General features: G+C 42.3%; 1 protein-coding gene across 6 annotated transcripts in view; it reads left to right on the forward strand.

Annotated features, from left to right (window-relative positions):
* PAX8 (paired box 8) overlaps nucleotides 1-21,146 on the forward strand; it is a 133,431-nt gene that overhangs the window by 36,038 nt on the left and 76,247 nt on the right. For all 6 annotated transcript variants that reach the window (XM_085635370.1, XM_085635372.1, XM_085635374.1 and 3 more), the window contains exon 3: nucleotides 5,565-5,621. In XM_085635370.1, the coding sequence (XP_085491496.1) occupies nucleotides 5,565-5,621 (57 nt within the window). The remainder of the gene's footprint in view (nucleotides 1-5,564; nucleotides 5,622-21,146) is intronic.

Consider the following 21,146-nt stretch of genomic DNA (forward strand, 5'->3'; position numbering starts at 1 on the left):
GGTGTAGTGGTAGAACTTAGCACAATGTACTTGTCAACTTTCAGCCAGACACCAGCAAAAATGTTAACAATGGTTGATTTTAATGCCCACAAATCTCTGAAATTCTTCATTCATGTTAAGTCAATATCTAACTACTTTAAGGTTTATTATCCATTTTGTTTCTTGTTCCCAATGGGCATTATTCATATTTCCTTCTCATCTATAATCCTATACACGTTCAACCCAAGTATTTCATTCAGCTCACGTTGCGGTTTTCATGGAATACACTATTTGATGATTGTTTTTACTACACTGTGTCATCCACACTTTTAGAACTCATAGTGTGGAGGCCACGTAGATTCTACGTAATATGACATATACACTTTAGTTGGTGCTGCAGTGAATAAAGGACTTGGAATAAAATATGTTGACCTATCTCAGTGAAGTGATTGTTGTGCGTTTTCACTTGTATATGCATCACAAATACCATAGGCCCATTTGTAAAATCAACTCAGTAATTCATTCACTCATGTTTGTTTTCTTTTCTGGGATTCATTGGGGGGCTTCGAAAGGTAACATCCATCCAATCCACAGTTGATTCATTAATGTCTTGCTCCAGTATGAACTAAGGTTTGAGTTCTTCGACTTTCAACAGTGACATTGGTATCAGGTGTTGCTTCCAAGTACTTGGATGAATGAATGAATACAACTGCATTTATAAAATGCTAATGCTACACAAAGTGCATCCTGGTGCTGTACATAAATTGGCTGTGCCATTCATTTAGAATACAAATGAGATATGCTGTCAATTCTTTCACCTCGATTGTTTTCTTCACCAGTCACAAAATATTGTAAACTTTAGATAAAACATTGTAAATTGTACTTGCCCCTTTGACAAAATCCTGCTTGGTATTTTAGCTTTGTTGTTTAGCCCACATAAACTGCCCTTTTGGAATATACGAAATCGGCCTCCTTTGTTGTTCAAATTCTGCTTGTAACACATCATTGCTGGAGGTTTCCTGTCACCATAACCTACTCTGTAATGCCTCATAAAATATGAATAATTTGGCATCCAAATACATTGTTTGAATTACGTCATACTCCATTGTAAGTTCTACATTGTAGTCACTATTACATGATACTTTCTATTTTCATAGTGTGCCTCTCCAGCCCTCTTTACTTTTTCATCATCTACATACCATCCTTAAACGAGGGTACATAGATGAAATTCATCCATTTAATCCGAGTAGGTCTGCCCTCGGTACTACATGCCAGTTCATCACTTAAGAGTGTGCAAATCCTCTCTGAACCAATCTGCAAAGTGCATTCCAGTATGTAAATACATTTTGTTCCAAGATAAAATCTGTTCATGTCATATCTAGAAAATATATGTCTGAATGCTGGTAAATGAACCAAATAGAATGTCAGAAGCATGTGCGCGATATACTTGTGTATATCATCATCACAATCATGGAAGCCAGGATGTTTGCTCTCTAAATAACTCTTTGCATCTGTTATATTTGTGATTCAGGAAAGTAAAGTGGGCACAATCTCTGCTAAACAGGCATCCACACCGATTGACAGATTATTGGTTAAAAAGCTAGAACCGATTTTATAATGGTACATAGTACTGTGTATTTTCACCCCAAAAAATATTATAGGCTTTATAGGATAAACATCATTCTAAAAGGTGTATTTTGCATCATTAAGCATACCCACATTTGTTCAAACTTCAAAAGTTCTTCAACAATATACAAGTCCTCTTGCATGTCTGTATTGCGATTCACATTCAAAGTTACATATCCCTGTGTGTTCGTCAGTTCCCTTCAGATTTTCTTGGTGTTAACATTTGAATTCCTGATCACTTCTTTTTTCCATGCCAGCAGTGATTGAAATGATGGTGTCTTGTTTATTCGTTGCTAATAGTGCTTCATTCCTTTCATTTGCCTGGTTTGCTCGTTTCCAAATGAGTGTATTTCCCAATTATTTAGCATTATCAATAACCTGTATGTAAAAGATGTCTATTAAATCATTAGTATTGAGGTTTGAAGGGATGATAGATTGTGGCTACAGTCAATGGTACAATTATCCATTAGGGTCCAATGAGGCAAAAACTGTTAAAAAGACCATGACTGAATGATTGCTTTTAGGTAAAAAAAAAAAAAAAAAAGAAAGAGTAAAGAAAGAATGCTTCTTCCAATACTCAATTTTATACACTGTATAGTCCTTCATTTAAATGTGTCACACTACAAATTGTTTGTGATCATCTTTTTACCTCTTTTTTCCTTTTAGTTTTTGTATTTTAAGCTGTCTTTTTGGTTTGTTCTTGGTGTCCTATCGATCATAAAATATTTTTTATATTCCATCTAAAAAGGTTACTCCAGAATGTGATTTGTTACGAGTAGTGCTCAAAGCATCTTCTGTCGAAATGTCACATTCTCATGAACTCATTGAAGTACTTAATATTCTTTGAATTTTCAATTTGGAAATGACTTTGTCTTCCATATGTGTACACCTCTCACTATTGGCAGTCCTGTCATCTGTTTGGTCTTTGTGCAACGTCTTTATTCTGATGTCATTTTTTTATCTGTAAATACATTTATGAACTATTCTATCGTTGGATTTTGTAACATACTTAAATTGTAAATTCTCAGTTCCTTTACACATTATCTCGGTTGTTTTTTGGTAGTCATGCCATTGTTTACACATAATTAACACCTAACCTCTTGATTATATTCTGCCAATTTTTCACAGTTTATTGCCAAATCCTCACTCAAGATCTCGTTCATTGTATATCGATTCTTTGTATTTAGTCATCCTCCTTTTGACATTTCATGTACAACAATATAGTTTCAAGTCCTACTTCTAGACGACCTTCTGGCAGTGCTAGGAATTTCCATCAGCTACCTCAGTCTGCCATATGTTCCATTATGCACCACAGAGCAGTCCAGTTGTTTCAGCTCCAAGAATCCCTGGGACTCAATCACACCAGAGCTGAAGCCACTCTGCTTGCTTTGGGGTAAATATCTAGAGCACCTTTACTGCACTGTGTTCTAGTCCAACCCCACTTCCCAACCAAGACTTCCACTCGAGACTCCCTAAATTATTGATGCTTCTGTAACCAAAGGCTATTTTACACCAGCACGCACACCCAAACCATCGACCTGGTGCGCACATGCTATAGCTCCAATGGAGGAGCAACTTTTACAGTGAAAGGAGCCTCTCTCTGGAGCGCGCTCCATCTAAGTAAGCACAGGTAGTAAATACATTTTGCAGCTAGGTCGTCTCTAGGTGCTGTCATTCTAGTTACCTGCAAAGGACCAACCCACCCCTTAAATTAAATGCGAGCATCCCTACAGAAGCCCAGGAATAGCAGTATGTCAAGACCATTGCCATTACATGAACGCCACAAAATGTCACACGAGAGCATCAGATCGCAAGAAATGGCCTAGAACATGGCCTTGTTCCAAGTGGAGGAGGAGCCCCCAAATTGAAAACTGTCATGAAGGGGTTCTGAAAGTCCATGAACCAAAGCTGCTAAGAGAAGCAAGCTCTCTCAGGCATAAACTCAATCTCCATCTTTTCTGCACACTCCCAACATCCACTCTACCAAGCCAGAAAATGTCTCGTGAGACGATGCAAAACTATTCATTTATTCATCCATTTGCTGTGCTCGCTATGGCATTACGCCTTAAAAATGCATATTTTGGTAGCTTGAAATAATTTCTACTAACTAATGTGACAGGATGTTTCTGTCTGATTATTACTTAGAATAAACTAAACCGTTGTTGGAGCAAAAATATTCTCAATGGTTCCGCAGTAGGCTTGAGCTTAGTTAGCTGGTGGCAGAGAAAGGACCACCGTTCCCAGTATGCAGAGGATGTAGAAACGAGGGCTGGATTACAGTGTTCTGAGGCAGAGGTGAGGTGGAGGGTGACTTCTCTGCAGGGTAGAAGGTCGAGGTGGTCGGGAGATGTGGCACATGGTGCGCCCACCTTCCCTCAAGCCACTGCATAACTTTCTTCATTACATAAGACTCTACTTTAACGAGGCAGATATATGAGATGGTCAGAGAGGTTCGGGGAAAGCCGAAGAGGAGCAGCCAGGGTTAATTAGGAGTGTGAGGGCCACTGAGCAGCTGTAAAGGTCAGTGAAAAGAACAAGGACTCGGGCGAGCTAATGAGGGTTCCTGATAGCAGGAAACCAATGAAGAGCAGTCAGAAGCATTCCGTTGGAAAGATTGGCAGAAGTTTGGGCCAATAGAAAGCAGAGAGAAGGTGTTGGGGTCTGTATGAGGCAATGGGGATGTGTGAGCAGCAACGAGTCTTAACGGAAAGCAGTAAGAACCCGTTTAAAAGCAATGAGGAGCGATGGAGACTGGTGAAAGACAGGGCGGGAAGCAGCCGGGACACTTAAGGGCCACTACTGGCCACTGAGGAGAAGTATGTATCAGCAAGGCTCAATAGAAGTGCATTCAGGGAGGGAAGGCGAGGGGCAGTAAGGGGCAGTGAAGGGCAGTGAGAGGCAATGAGGCTCAGTGCGGCCCAGTGAAACATTACTGAAGGCCATGAAGGGACTGTGAGGACCGCTGGAGATTACTTATCACCACTGAGGAGTAATAAAGGAACAATGAGGGCCACTGCTCGTTTTTGTGATTAGTGACCATACCCCAGTTGTTGGTCAGCGGTCTGTCTCTCTCCTTCTCTCACTCTTAATCCCGCTCCCTTCACCCATCGTTTTAACTTTGTGTTCTCCCTTTTCCAACTGCCACATCTAATTCCTGTTCCATCTTTCGCTACATCCTCTCTTCAGCCCTTTCCTCTTCTCTACGTATCTGAAACTCTTCTACTTTCCATTGCCTACAGTATAAGGTCATACAAGTCATACACGATAATATATATTTTCCCCCAACTGGTTCGTAGAAGCAAGTACAATCCTTGTCCTTTGTTTAAATATTTCATGTGTCTGCTGTATTTTTTGTTATGGTGCTTGTACTGTCTTTAGGCCTGTACCTTCCTCTCCCCTTCCCCAATCTCTGACCTGGAAGAGTGATCAGAACTTCTAACTCTGACCCTTTCTACATCATATCTCCCTTACTGCAGCCGTACATGACTGTCATACAAGTGATGCGCCATGATATATTTCCCAGTCAACCACTCTCTGTTGTCAGTCTCAGCAGAGAGATAAACCATTGAATGGGCAATGCTTTTGACAAACAGTGGTGGTGGTGGGCAGTGTGAAAAGGTGCTATCAGGAAGGGGCAATCATTCCATGCTGTAAATCTACCCATCTATCAAGAGGGCTCAGTGTCACCATACATTGAACACTATCTTCCTCTCCTCTCCTTTCCGCTTTCTCTTTTTCCTCTCTACACTTCTCCATCCGTCTCTCTCCCTGTATCCTTTCTCATTCATTTCTCCATCTATCTTCTTACTTCCTCTCCAACTCCTCTTGGACCACCACCTACCTGAACATTTACTCTTCTCTCCTCTGTTTCTCCCTCTCTCTACTGCTTTCTGATTTTAGTGCTTATGAAATGTACCCGCTTGAGCGCACCTAAAATGAAATCCTCCCTTTGTCCACAGAGCACAGCGGGGGCAGCGACAGGGCCTGGATCGGCACCAACAACTCCTTCCACATAGGTCAGAGTTCACTTTCTTACCTCTTCCGCCTTGTCACTGTCTCACGTAACCTTGTCTGTGTTTTTCCCTTTAAAGCAGAAGCGCGCGGTCTCCGCCGAAGGACGCAGGCCCGCTATTTGCTTACGTCAGAGGCGTAACATGCGGAAGTGAAACTGAAGGCTCAGTGAACCAAAGCACAGGGGAAACTGAAGGATGCGAACCCTGTTTTAGATTTGGGACGGTGGATTTTCCGACCACCTTGTTGTTACAGTTGCAGCCATTGGCAAAACGACGCCTGCAGATCTGTCATATTTATGAATGTCCACCACGTTGATAGAGGTTTTTGCATCGAAACTGCCGTACCATTGCTAGGGTAGAGATAATTATGACGGTTAAAAATTTGGGGCGAAAATCCTCCAGTGTCCGACATTGCTGGCAGAAATTCTTCCAGAAATCATGGACATCGGTAATTGTGAGCAAATAGTCAGTGCCAATTTAGGCTGTACCAAAAAGGCCTGTGCCTCTGTAAGTAAACAGAATCGGACACCAGTCTGAGACTAGCAGGCCTCTTAGGAGCAGAAACTGCCGGTGAGGCGTAAATTGCTATTCACACTGGTCTACCATTGGGTGTGAGTACGTGTTCCAAGGCCTGGGTTGCTTGTGTTCTAGTCCAAAGAGGACCTGGCCTTGCAGTTTGGGCTGGACTGTTCTGACTGGAGCAGGGTCAAAGCTGATTTGCATATGGCAGGGTCCATACTGAGGTGGTATGGTGGGTGAAAAACGATGAACTGGGATGTCAATGGCTGAGATTATTAACTCAAACATTCCATCCATCACCTTGTTGTTGTTGCAGTGTCCCAAGACGCAGCATTCCAACTGCCCTGTACTAGACTAACTGGTGGTTTCACCTCAAAACCAGAAAAGGCTCCATTTAGAGGGTGGAGGGGGGTGTCAAGGGGTCTGAATGACTGTAGGGCACAGGCCAGCAAACCCGCCCTTTCCCAGACCACAGCTCATGACCCTGTGACCCCATTGAGGTGGGCTAGTAACCAAAGAGACCCAAAACAACCTACAGACGTTTGTGGATGCTGTATATGGTGTCTGCATGCTAACATATAGTATGCCTGTGGTATCTATGTGGTGGGCACATAGAGCGTGTGTTGTGTGTATAGAGTGTGGTTGGTGTGTGTATGACCCAGTCAGCCTCTCAGAAGTTGGCTATTCATATTTTACAAAAAACAGTTTAGCACCTGCCACGCAGGTGGGGACAGAAGAGAACAGCTGAGGCAAAGCCAGATCATTGAAATTCTGTCTCACTGCTTGGATTTAACACCTTGTACTCTGCATATGGTTATATAGCTATGTTTATAACTACTTCTCATGAAATAATAGCTTGGCAAAAATCATAGTTCTTGAGAGAGGAGGAGCATCAAGAGTCAATCGAGGCTTTGCATCTTGTGAATCCTGACCCCACTAGTCACTCAACAATAGTAATTTATTTATTTATGTGAGAGTTTTATATAGCGATAGCTAGGCCCGGAGATTTCAGAATGCATTACCACAGTAAATGTTCACATCAAAGATAAGTCTATACAGAGCATCTGAGTCAGAGCGCTTTACAACAGTAAATGTTCACAACTTAGATAAGTCCCCAAAGCACCAACAAATGTGACAAGACACACAGAGAACCCATAGACATATATATGTATAAATATATATATATATATATAGAGGGAGAGAGAGAGAGAGAGAGATGGATAGATAAATAAATCACTGTGCATTTTTATTTACTCCATATGTAACTTGTGTAATTTCTGCTGATCTAACTCTGTAAAGTTCTCTGATACCTTTCTGAGTATTTTATTGTACATGTGTGTTGAACAGAAGATTTTTAAATACTGATATGGTTTTCTTTGCCAGGTGAGATATAGGAAGGAGAGAAAAGCCAGAAGGAGATGAGCATTGACACTCTAATAAACGTAATTCTTAACAAAGGTGACCATGCTAAAAAGCGAATCACAGTCTGGGCATCTGCATATATACATTACATCAAAGCACACCTCATCTAATAATGCAGGTTTATAGAGGTTAACACGGTTCTGATTTGAAGCCTAACAGTAATTCTTCTCCAGAGTGCACCCTTATTGTTCTGGCCTACTCTGCAATATCGGGGAGCAGCAGGGAGGCACCCCAAATGTGGTGAAAGATGCTCTGAAATCTTAAAAGTGATTGAAGGGTACTGTGAATTGTGGTAAAAGAGTACTGTGTAATGTGGTAAGGGATACTCAAATATGGCAAGTGAAACCCTGAAATATTTGAAAAAAATATTGTGAAAGGTGGTAATAGGTACTCTGCACTGTGGTAAAATATACTGTAAAATGTGGTTTATCCAGTCACTCGAAACCCGGGCTCTCAAATTATTGCAATTTCCCCTTTTCATGCAGGTCCGGGCCCAGCTCAGCCGCTTAGTAAGGGGCTGTAACTTTGTGCACTGGTTCAGAAATCAGACCGCCTGATTCATACCTACCTATTGCTTTCTCTCATTTGTGGCCCAGTTGCCATTCCATAAATTGAGAGCACTTGTGTCATGCAGCCCTTTTGTTTCCTCCCTCCAGTCCTGGAATATTTTGGCAAAAGTGAAAGGTTTCCAATTATTATAAATAAAGAGCTCCAATGTTAGAATAAACATAGCGCCACTGCCCTGAATGTGCAGCTGAAGACAAGACCAAAAAAAAACCCAATAGGAATTCTGACAAACACAAGGGTGCTTGCTCATGGTCCCTCTAACTTTCCAGGTGAGCTCTTCTCCATAATGGAAAAAGAGAAAAGCCTTCAGCTTCAGCTAAAGGCAAGCTTGGAGTGTTCACATTATAGTTGTTACCCACTCCAGGTGCATTCACTTTTATAGTAATAGTTTGTCTATCCGGTCTTTTGCAGTATTTGCTTGTTTTCACGTTGTTATATATTTCTAGTGGTAGTGGTATTTGTGTAGCACACATCTGCTTTTGAAATATGGTCCAGATATCTTCAGTCCTTCCTGCTGCCAAGATCTCACGGTTGACTGTTCAGTGCCACTGCTCTGCCTGGTGTAGGTCTAACCCCTATGGTATCCTAGTCCATACCATAATGTGGCTGCCCACTGGTTGCTGCTGCTGCACCACTGTTTGTGTGTGTTATCAGGACTTTAGTCACTGCCCTACTCTGGATAGTTACTGGGTATCACCGCTCAGTTACTGACTCTCTGCTTACCATGCAGGGTTTCAGCTGATGTCATGCATTGACTGGCCATTGGGTGTCACTGTTCCACTGGTGTCTGTCTGCCCACCTCCCTCAGGGCAAGATGGTTGCTGCTGGCTTCAATACTCCTGGAGTGTTTAGCTTTCCCTGCAGCTTACTTGAGGTCCCTCCCATTTACTCTTAAGCGACCAGTCCCCTCCTGCACTCTGGTTTGTGAAAACATCTACTTTTACGCTAGCCTTCTTCAGTGGTATCTCTAGGAGTGCTTAAAAGGGGACGCACACATTGGGCCACAGATGAATCTGGTGGTGCCACCTACAAAGGGCAATTGAGGAAAGTGTGTGTGGATGCATGTTTATGCTCACTGATTATATATGCATATATGTATATATATGTGTGTTTTTATATATATATATATATATATATTACCTACTGGCGGTCGCCAGTAGGTAGTTATAGTTAGGACCCTGTTTCCATAGGAAATCCGCAACATTCTATTTGGAATAACTTTGGCGCCGGTCGACGAATCCTCGCGAAATTTTCAAAACTAATGGGGCGCTACGCTCCGCTCCTACCCTGAAAGTCTCGGGGGGATTCGTCAAGCGGGGGCTGAGAAAAAAGGGGGGTCCCAAAACGCGTTTTCCCCATGCATTTTTCCATAGGGCCTTTAGACACAGCTACAGCCCGAACGGCTGAACAGAATTACTTGTAATTTGGCAGAGAGGTAGTCCTCAGGTCAAGGAAGTGCCTTTTGTAGGTCTGGTGTAAATCTGTTCAGTAGTTCCTGAGAAAATAGCATTTAAATCAATATATATATCTGTAAGCGCGCTCCGAGCGCGCACCGTAAGCTTACCGTACGCGTACGGTGCCGTGCGCGAGCGCGATTCTGATTGGCTGTTAGATTTTAGTAAACATTCGAATCGGTCGAAACCAGGAAGTGTCAGCCTCCATTTTCTCTCTCGCACTCGGAGGGGTGGAGGAAAAACAAAGTTGCATATCATAAAAAGGGGGCAGGCTAGACAGCTCCTAACCACCTTGCCTTGGTTATGGTGTGCCAGAAGGCCATCCAAGGACAAAAAACAATTTTTTTTATTTTTTGAAAAAACGCCGAAATACGCTTACCGTATGCGTACGGTAAAAAAATAATAAAAAAAAAACAAAATCCATATTTCCCCCCCCCCCCGTGTGCAAAAGGTGCCCGCAGGGCAGCTTTTGTGCATGACATATATAACAATCATTGAACATGTAATAGAAAACCTTTCAGAACGAAGCGCATAATATGTCCTCCGTGTGCGGACGGTGCGCGAAGGGCATCGTGCGTACATGGCCCATCCAGCCTAACGTGGGCACGCGGTGCGCGTAGCGCACCGCGTGCCCACCGTGCGTGCACGGCACTAACTGCGTGAAGTGGGCGCGCACGGCACGAACGGCGTAAAGTAACTTAGCATTTAAAAAAACGTACAAATTCACTGAAAAAACCATAGGTTTCACACACGTTATAGTTAGGAATTAGCATTTAAAAAACCTTGCAAATTCACTGAAAAAACCATAGGTTTCACACAAGTTATAGTTAGCTGTACATTTCACTCGTAAAAAACCAATGAAATTCCACGTTATAGTTAGTGCAGGCAACTATAACTCACGCGACCGCAATCCTCTGCTAATGACATATGTGTCTTTATGAAAAAATAATATTTGTAAAATATGTATAGCTAAAATTTAATGGAAGAAGACATGGGCAAATAAGTGTATAAATACAGTATTAGCATCAGCAGAGGATTGCGGTCGCGTGAGTTATAGTTGCCTGCACTAACTATAACGTGGAATTTCATTGGTTTTTTACGAGTGAAATGTACAGCTAACTATAACTTGTGTGAAACCTATGGTTTTTTCGTGAATATATATATATATATGTATGTATATATATATTTGATATTAATAAGAATACTCAATAACACACTCAGGAGGGAATGAGATAAAATGACTTATACACGGTGCTCTTCACCCCTGCAACGCATTTCGGGCCCGCAGCCTTGATCAAGCATGTGTATGCTTTGAAATGTCATCTGGGGTGAGGCACGTTCTCTGAGTCATGAGTGAAATATTGTCTTCTATGATGTCATCAGTAAGAAAGCACATATTGTGATACCAAGGGGCATATTCACAAGCCCACACCGCCACCGTAGTGTCACTTTTTATGACGCTATAGTGACGCAGCTCCATTTTCCATATTTACAAGGTGGCACTAAGCCACTTCGCGTGGCTTAATGCCACCTTGTTAATAAGCCCCTTTCCGCCGCAGTCCTCTGTGGCAAAGGGGCATGCAATGGGTGTTGTTGTGGGTGTTCCACCACAATACCAATTGCTTTTTGACGCTGCGCCAGATGTACACGGCTGCGGCAGCACCAAAAACTAACACCATGGAATACCAGGCATTAGAATGGCAATACGAGGAAAAACTATTCATTTCTCCTTGTTTTTTGCTCTTTACATGTATGCAGCACACATAGAAGGTGCAAATCGCCATTATTGATTGTTTATGTGCAGGAAGGTGTCCCTTCCTGTACATAAACAATCGTCCCTGCAGCGCAGGCACCCTTGCAACATGGCAACAGGGTGACTGAGCTGGTGCTAGACAGCTTTTTTTGCACCAGCGCTAGGCGAAACACAAGGGTGCGCCGTATTCTTGTGAATACGGCACATCTCTGTGTTTTGAAAATCTCAGAACGTGACACTGCCAAATTTGGCGCAGCTCCGTGCTCCGAAATTTTATTGTAAATATGTCCCTCAGTATTGAAACATCCCATTAGTGGTGTCGTCTTTGGTGCAACAGCATGGTCTCTGATGTCACTACTCAAAAGTAACTGTTCTCTATGATATAACCTCTGGTGCAACATCACACTCTCTAACATCAACAGTGATACACCACGCTGTGACCTGACGTCATCAGTTGATGTCTTTGGTGCAACAGGGTGCTCTCAGATTATATCAGTGAAAGTGTGTTATGTTATATCTGTGGTGAGTATAATGCTATGTGATGTCATCTGGGTGGGACAGTTACCTCTATGAGATCATCATTAAAACATGGTGCTCTTTGATGTTATGTTCAGTGAGACTGTGTCTGTGATGTCATAAGTGAATCAGTGCCCTCTTTGGCCGATGGAAACAAAGAGCCCTGTTATTTCAGCAGTGTTAAAATGTGCTTTGTAATGCCCTAAGAAATGACTGTTCAGGTACGGTTGTCAACAAAAAGGCTTTCAAAGCAAATATTATACAAAAACACAGAATTGGAATAAAACATACAAAAGCCCTCACTACAGACATTTATTTTAGAATTCATTATTTTACATCAATTAAAACCTCATTTAAAAAAGGCTCATAAAAATGTACTGATCTAGCTATTCTTCCTTTGGGTCATTTTTTCATATTATAGATTTAAAGGTATCCTGCATTCTTCCTATAAACCAAGTCCTTCAAACATACACTGATATAGAAAATGATAAGTTTGCCCAAATCTTGCCTAACTTTGTATGTAATGGACAGATAATAAAATCTGTATAGCAGTCTGTTAGAATTTGAATTTAAAAATGTATAAAGTGTGAAATATTCCTGGGGGCATCTTAGCGTTACACGTCTGCTAATAGATCCTCTGCACTGGATGTTATATACAATTAAAGCGGATAAGTAAAAAGCCAGGTTTTCAACTGTTTCCGGAAAGTCTGCATGTTGGATTGGCTGGATTCAGCTGTTCTAGAATAGAATTCCAGAGTTTGGAAGTGTGATACACAAAACGTCTTCCGCCCTATGAGGCTCTGTTAATCCTTGACACCACTACTGTTTTTTGAGACTGCAGATCCCTTTTAGACATGTACCAAGAGAATCTTCTCTTAAAATATTCGGGACCTGTCAGGTGAAGAGCTTTGTGAGCTGTTCAAAGTGCTTTGAATTCTACCCTCTTCTTAACAGGGAAGCCAGCGTAGTCCCTCCTAGACTTTTGAAACCGAGTTGAACTTCTTAATATTACTGAGCAGATGAGCTGCTGCATTCTGACTCCTCTACAGTTTTTCAACAACCCTTGCTGCATACCCAAATAAAGGGCTTTGCAGTAATACAATCTCGAAAAAACTAGAGTAATGACAGCTGTCTTCCTTAGCTCAAAGGGTATAAAGGGCAGAATATTCTTTCATGTTTTTAGCACAAAGAAGCAAGATGACAAGAGCTGATTAGACAGCTCTCAGAAGGTGAGTTTCTAATCAAACATGATTCCCAGATTTCCTACTTTCTGAGCAGGAATGGGCAAACTGCCCAAACTCTGGGGCCACCAAGCGTTGTCTCAAAAGCGGATGTCGTTTCCTAAGATCAGCACCTCTGTTTTATTGGAATTTAACGTAAGACCGTGGCTGCTCCTCCAATTCACTGTAGCTCTCGTGCATTTATAAAATCGACCAGCCACTTCCTGAATGCCGTTGGTGATCGATACCACTATTTGGGTATCGTCTCATTGGATGTAGTTGAGAAACCAAATGTTCTTCTTAATTTAGCTAATGGGGCTACATACAAATTAAATAACATAGAACTTAACAATGACCCCTGCACGACACCAAACAGCAATGAACAAGATTTGGAAATAATGTCTCCCAGGGCAACTGATTGCTCCCTACCATCAAGGAAGGAACAGTGAGCTAAACCTTCAATACCAATTTCTGTCATCTGATGTTTTAGACCTGGATCGCTGACAGTGTTCGAGGCTGCAAATTGGTCTAGAAGTACCACTGCAGTGCAGCCTTCCCACCCTTGTCCATTATGTCTTGAATCTCCTCGGTAGCTACCACCAAAGCCAATTCAGTACTATGGGCTTTTATAAACCCAAACTGGGCTTCATCCAGAATCTCATTATTCTACCACAAATCTGAAATTGCGATGTTCATATGTCTCTCTAAGATTTTAGCTGGAATGGGGAGCCGAGAGATTAGATGGTAGTTCTTCTCTTCATTAGGATTTAACGTGGGTTTTTTAACAACGGGAGGATCGCTACCTCTTTCCATTTCTTTAGAAAACTTCCTGCCCTAATTATAATATTTAAGAGTGTTGCCAGAGGTGCAGCACTACATCCCGCAACGTCATGCAACACTTTTGGAGGACATGGGTCTGCTGCGGCGCCTAATTTAGTGTTCAAAATCAATTCCACTACTCGCTCAGTTGTCAGGAGTGGAAAGTTGCAAAAACCCAAAGTGTTTTCCTCTGGGGAAAACAGTGAGACAATCTATTATAGAGATAGTTCAGGACTTGACCATTTTACCACCATTCAACCAGGCAATGGTCTTAAATTTCAGAAATTAATACAACTTCCTTAAGTTAAGTGATGATATCTGATAAACATTCTACTTCTGTCCTGCTCGATGCTACCATCCAAGCAATGCTTACTGAAGGAAACTCCCAAGACGGTAGCCAAATTCTTTGTGATCTTTCCCAACAGTATAAATTCAATATGCCAAGATCTCTTAAAGATAATATTTCAATGTTATCCTAGATACAACTTAACTGAAGAACTTGTAGACAACTCTTCATTTGAGTAAACCTAGGGAGTGTACTAATAGGCTTGCTTCAAAATACCAAGATCGCTTATGGTCAGTATCTCTGAATTTTCCCAGATATACCTTAACTGAGGCTCCTTTATACACTTTTTGATTTATACAAAAATAAGTAGTTCACCAGTAGTCTGACTTCAATATGCCAAGAACTCTTACAGGCAATGTCTCTGCATTATCCCAGACACAACTTAACACAAGTGGCTGTAGTTAATTTTTGATTTATGAAAACCTAAGGATTTTAAGAGTTTTATCTAGCTGTAACACATCATTTGACCGACTACCTGTATTAGAAGAGCAATATCTGTTAAGGTCTCTTGATGCAAGTCTAAATTTACTCAATGAATATTTTGAGCCTCTTTGGAAACTGACAGCATGTGAGACTGGCACAGCACTAGCAGTTTCGAATTCCAGAACCATGGCCCCTGCAATGAGAAAGCTACCCCTCTTTTTCTTTAGGAATGTGTCTGCAGTGGTGTATAACCAGGAGCTTTCACTCTGCTTCTGAGGTCCCTTGTTGGATGGGAAGGATGCAGTTTTGCTGTTAGATAGCCCATAGCCAGGTTTCTATGACCTCTGGGTGTAAAATGACCTAGTTTACAAGCACTGGAAAATACATTAAGTCTGGGTTAAATATTATAATACACAAAGTTAGCACATTAGAGCAAAGCATACAGAAGGGAGAATGTCTGAGCAGCCAAGAAGCTTTTAGTTGCAAAGTTGTCCCTTATGCAGTTCAGTGCACTTGAGTAGAAGAAGAAGGATACACCCAAACAGCCAAAAACATTAGGTGAGAGATGAATACTTTAGTGGACTGAGCCAAGACATGATTGCCAAAGTCTCAAACCAATAGCTGAAAGACCTGTTTGAAGAAATCCAATGGCTGAAAGGGATGAATCGAAACCGACCCTATAAATATTGTTAGCAATAGACCTGTTTGGCAGCTGCATTGTAAAAACACAGACTTAAAAAAGGATTCTATCCAACACTGGTGCCAGTGCAGAGACTCTCTGGCTGTGGTAATGTGGGTTCTTTAAGCGAGTACCAAGTTTCTTGCCCTCTAAAGCCGATAAGTTGGTATGAGGTTTTGCAACCACATAAAGTGTTACAGTAGTCAAGCTGAGAGTTAATAGCTACAGCCACCAATAATGTCCAGTTGGCCATCGATAAGAGAGTAAGAATTTGTCTTACTTTATTTGAATGACAGTAAAAGCTGCCAACTACAGTGCCAATCTGGGCACTCAATTGAAGATCAGAGTTAAAATAAAAGTCCAGATGTTTAACTTTACAGAACAGTATAGAGTGGTGGCCAACGTTCCTGCGAGAGGGATAAAAACAAGCACTTGATGACAACACATTGAGTTGTATAAGCAGTCAGGGCTCCCGGACTGTCATTTAAAGCTACTCCAAGTGCGTCCGGTTCAGGATAGAGCGGTGGGGGGAAGTCGACAGACGACGGGAAAAGTAAAATAAAATTAAAAAAATAATAAAACTACTTACCCTGTGCTCTCCGCAGTGGCAACTTGGCGATGTGGCGAGCGTAAAGTAAGTGTTTTTTTATTTTTTTTATTTTATTACCTATTCCGTCATTTGTCAACTTCCTCCCCTGCCCCCTCGCCCCGCCGCTCTGAACTGGCCATGCCTGAGCTACTCGTTCTGATCGTGATACATTCACCAGGCAAGACTAAGGCTGTTTCAGTGACGTAACACAGGCCCCCGCGGTGCAGTGGGACCCCAAGTTCCAGGGGCCCCCCTCAGCACAGTACTCTGCCCGGCAGGGCCGGCTCTACGGCGGTGCGACCGGTGCCACCGCACCGGGTGCTGGCTTCCTGGGGGCGCCGCGTTTGCAAGTTTATTATGTTCCTAAAACACCTGCTGCAGCGTTTCTTTCCTCTGGCAATTACTAGGCCTCACAAAAATGTCAAGATAACTCGTGTGATTAATTATCTTCCTGGAGAGAGATCAGCCTTTTTGTATAGTTGAGGTTTTAACTTAGGTGAAGTTAGTGCAGAGGGTTAATATGCCTGCTGCAAAGAACGTGTACCAGATAGATTTCAGAGTGCATATAATGTAAACAGATCGGCAGGTTACGGCTTTTAAAAGAGACATCCTTTTGTTACTTGCAATTTATAACTTAAAGTCCTAATATTCAACAGTGAGCTATTAACTTTCATCATAGAACTGCATACGCACTGCAAAGTATACATCAGAACCTTGATTAATGTTGCATAAAGGGTTAATTTGGCCAGAAATCGATTCTTATTATTAAAGAAAACTCCCAACTATGCTGTTTCTTTTTCGACTCTTGAGTTTGTGCTTCTCCACACCAAGCACTCTTAAACTATACTGCCTACCAGTATGGATGAAATGTGACTCCTACGCTTTCAGTCCTATGGCCTATGTAACATTTCCTATACACTGATCTACACACTATGATTGATTGTCTCTGTGTAATGTGTGCGTGATGCAAAGTGCTCGGACACCCTCCACTGGTATGAGTGGCGCTATATAACTTATTCAATGCATCTGAGAGAGTGTGGTTATGGAGACTTGGTCACTGTTAAAGGGTGCAAGTGAGAGAATCCGTGGTGGAGGTGGTCATTGGGGGGGTGCGCCAACGAACATTGCTGCACAGGGCGCCACCAGCACTAAAGCCAGCCCTGCTGCCCGGAGAACTCCTTAATGGGTCAGGAGGGGGCCCCTTCATGTACCTTGCAGGGGGGGGGGGTCCAGTTTCATTACACCAGTGGGCTGTTTGATTAGTGCCCTCAAGTGAGATGTGTGCATAAGGTGACTCTGCCAGCCTCAACTCCTGAAGATCCTAGGTGCTGAAATCTGGCCTAACAGCAACTCCTTAGCAAGGGTTATGCAATTTTAAGTTATGTTACATTGTGTTCATACAGCACAACATAATAAAGTTTTAAAATGCTCTTTTTGTTTGGAGTTTTAAAGTGTAAAGGAAGGGTGTTTCTATGATGAATTATGTCTCTTGGCCCTCTGCCTCAACCTGTATGGGTGTCTTTGTACCCCTAGTTTAATTGTGCTGTTTCGTTCTGAAAATGTCTGTCTCTTTAAGACATTTCCCCTTCTGCAGGGTCTATTGCTGGACCCTATATTTTTGCAGGCTGTAGTACTCTCTACACTTTACCCCTGCTCGCCAGTGATAAAGCGTCTTTGATCCTCTTTTTAACATGGTAAAATTGGGATACTCCTAGTTGGCATATTTAACTTACCTCTAAGCCCCTAGTCTATGGTACAAAGTGTACCCAAGGCCTGTAAAGTAAATTTCACTTGTGGACTGCAGTACCCATCATGCCACCCACTACAGTGACAGTGCAAACATGACTGCAAGCCTACCATTTATAGCCTTGCTGTTGCAATTCCACACAGCAAATTTGACTTTTCAAAATAACCCCCTTTGACAAGTCAAAACCTTCCTTTTAAATATGTATGTCACTCAAATGTAGGCCTTATTGACTGTGAGCCAGGGTAAATAGTATATAAAAATAGGACATGTAGGACTTTAATGTCACAGTTAAGAAATGTCCCCAAAGTTGTTTTCACTGTTGCAACGCTGGCTGTTCCATAGGAAAACATTAGGTTATCATATTACATTGAATAATGCTAATTTTTGTTAGGAAACTGCCAAAAAACTAACAAAGCAACTATTTTTAATGGTTGATAAAAGCCAATTCAATGGTGAAGTTGGATTTTTTATATTTATTAAGGAAAAAGTTATTTTAGGAAGTTACTTTATCCTTGCCTAAAGCCTCTGGGGACTAAATTTGCATTTGCTCTCCCACTTCCATCAGCCAATAATTAGCATTTGAATAGGTGTGCATAGGAGTCAAATGCTTCCCAGTAGCAAACAATGGATTGAACTGAATGGGCAGAAATGACCCCTCTGAACCTGAGAGAATATGCAGAGTGGGGCTGTGAGTATCGTGTCAAATCCTGGTTGAATATCAAATCTTCCTCGACAGGTCTGCTGGGTTTTACGAGCGCACTTCAATAGACGAGAACAGGATGCAAGATCACTCTTGTATATCCATTGTCTGTTTCTGGAAAACCCTACTTTGATCTACCAGACTTCTGTCCCTGGGCTTGTTGGGGGTACAGTGACTGCCCAAAACTAGGTTTCATTTTTAGATGTGGGAGGACTCTAGGATGTCCATAGTACACGCCCTACACACACACCCAGCACACAGAACACACGTTTAATGCGGTTGAAGACTTCCGCCATCTTCAAAATGAGCAAAGTGGGTGGAGTTGGTGCAGAGAACTTTTATTCCATAGGTTAGGGCTTGCTCTGGAGTCATTCCCACTCACTACCTCATGCCAGGCATAAATGTGGCAGTGTCACTGTACCAGGACTGGGTTTGACCTCTACATGCTTCCCCTGAGGTCCTGGTGTGCTCCTGCAATGTATTAGGATTTAAAGGAGTAAAGTCAGAAGGAAAATCTTTAACAAAGGATGAACCAGGTTGGTGCATCTAACTGGCACTTCATCGTGGTCAGCGCCAGGTTGCGCCTAGGTCCCGTACCACTGCTGCCATTGACTATCATTGGCACTTTATGATTCTTGGCACTAGTCCTACTTTAAAATAATTACAATCATATCTTCGGTTCCCCTTATTGGATAATTGTCATGTTGGTGTCATTTGGTTTATTAAATTTCACTCTATTTTTCTAAATCAGTTTGAGATTTTTATTGTTTTTTGCATTTTGACTTTATTACTGTTTCGGTGCTGCATAAATACTTTACACATTGCACTAAGTTAAGCCTGTCTGCTCTGTGCCATAGCTACCAGGGTTTGAACTCACTCAGGTTAATTAAGTGACTTTAAGAGTTCACCCTGAGAAGGGTTGTGATTATTCCGTGAGGTAGGTAGTCACCTACCTCAATGAATAATTCAATTTCTTACAGTTCCTATTTATCATTGTTTTTTGCCGTTATTGGTCTTATGGTTTGTGGCTTTGTAGATGGTTGTATGCTCTTATTCTCTAGTTGCTCCTTGTCGCACTACCTGCAAATGTTTAGTCATAGGTTATCGCAGAGGTCTGTGTGGCTAGGCTGGCTCTTCCATTTATCACCAACTGTGTGAATATGCGGAGATTAAGAATACGTGCTACGCCCCTAGATTTGTCATTGGGTTGTGGTGCATCTGACAGAGCCCTCACTCTCTTGATTGTACTCACACTGTTGTGAGATGTTGAGGTTGAGTTGGATTGTCTTCCCTCATAACATGCAACTGGGAGGTCCATCCAATGATCTACAAAGACTGGCATGTGATGATGCTCCCACAGTGCCCATTTGTGGCGTTAAGATAGGTGGTGGTTTTAGTGAGCTCCTACTGGCGTGGCTCAGACATTCACACATTCTACCTTACATCACACAAGTGAGGGCACCCAGACAGCATCTATATCTGCATAGATAGTTTGCGCATTGTATATATAGAACAATGTATGCCATAACCACCTAACTTCTTTTCACCACCTTAAGCTGTTTCATTCCCTAGATTTCCTGGTTTGTGTGTGTTCTCACTGGTCTCGTGGAGGTGGTGCTGTGGTTAGCTTTTTTGACCTATTGAAGCATTCTCAGTTCCTTGATCAGTCTGATTGTTCCCTGTTCCAGAGCTGTGTTCCCAAGATACCACTCAAGAGGGATACAGGCACAGACAGACCTTTGTGTTCATTGTATTCATCTGCGGAACTTAGAGCTGTAGAGAGAGTCAGAAAGAAGGTAAATTAGGAGGACTGCTAATTGCAAATGTCATTTTTTCTTGGAGAGTTCTGGCCTGTGGGGACACAGGGACGTCATCAGGGTAAGGCTGAGGCCTTGACAGTCTCCTGCCACAGAACGACGTGACCTAGGCTGACACAACTCTGTGCCTTACTTAGGCCATCTAATGTTGTTTTCTGGTGAGGGCCCTTGTTGTCTAGACCTGGGGAGGGCTGAGCTCGGATGAAGGGATGTGGAAGCACTAGAATTATATATGAGGAGATGCAGGTTGTAGGACTCTGCAGGGTTCACTTCAGGATTTCATGTTATTTACCAAGAACAATAAACAAGATACAACACAATTCTGGCTCAATGGCATGCATCTTTATGGCTGTAAACCCAAATTTCACTGAATGCTAAGCCACTTGTTTCACTGTGGACACTAACCTAACCCTCAAAGACACTGCCGAAAACAAGAAAAGTCTGGTACCAGCTCTCCCTTCTTAAGAGAGTCAAACTATTTCTCAAGAAAGCAACTCCAGAACTGCTGTTTAAGCCCTGTACTCGCACCTGGTGGGCGGTAATGCCCTACTCCACGGTCTCCAAGATGCGCTCAGTGGCATCTTTAGCGGCATCCTACACGCATTCTACAGCACATCTCATCCAGGACCTGAGGAAATATAATCACATCACCTACTTCCTAATGGAACTCCATTGGCTCCCCTTGCCGGCCCACACCATCTTCAAAATCAGCTGCACTATTTATAAAGCTTGACCAGCACTTTACCTTGTAGAGAAGCTCACCATCTCTGGTGGTTCTAGGCACACCCGCAGCCGGGACACCATCAGACTGTATACTGAGAAGTGTAAAATAGGAAAAAACAAGGCAACAGGCTTTTTCCATCTATACATACAGGATCTTTGGACTAACATTCCCCCATCCATCAGGACCACCCCAACGCTGCTCCAATCTAGGAAACAATTTAAAGCTCACCTCTT

This window comes from Triturus cristatus, chromosome 11 (assembly GCF_964204655.1).
Source record: "Triturus cristatus chromosome 11, aTriCri1.1, whole genome shotgun sequence".
NCBI classification, from domain to species: Eukaryota; Metazoa; Chordata; class Amphibia; order Caudata; family Salamandridae; genus Triturus; species Triturus cristatus.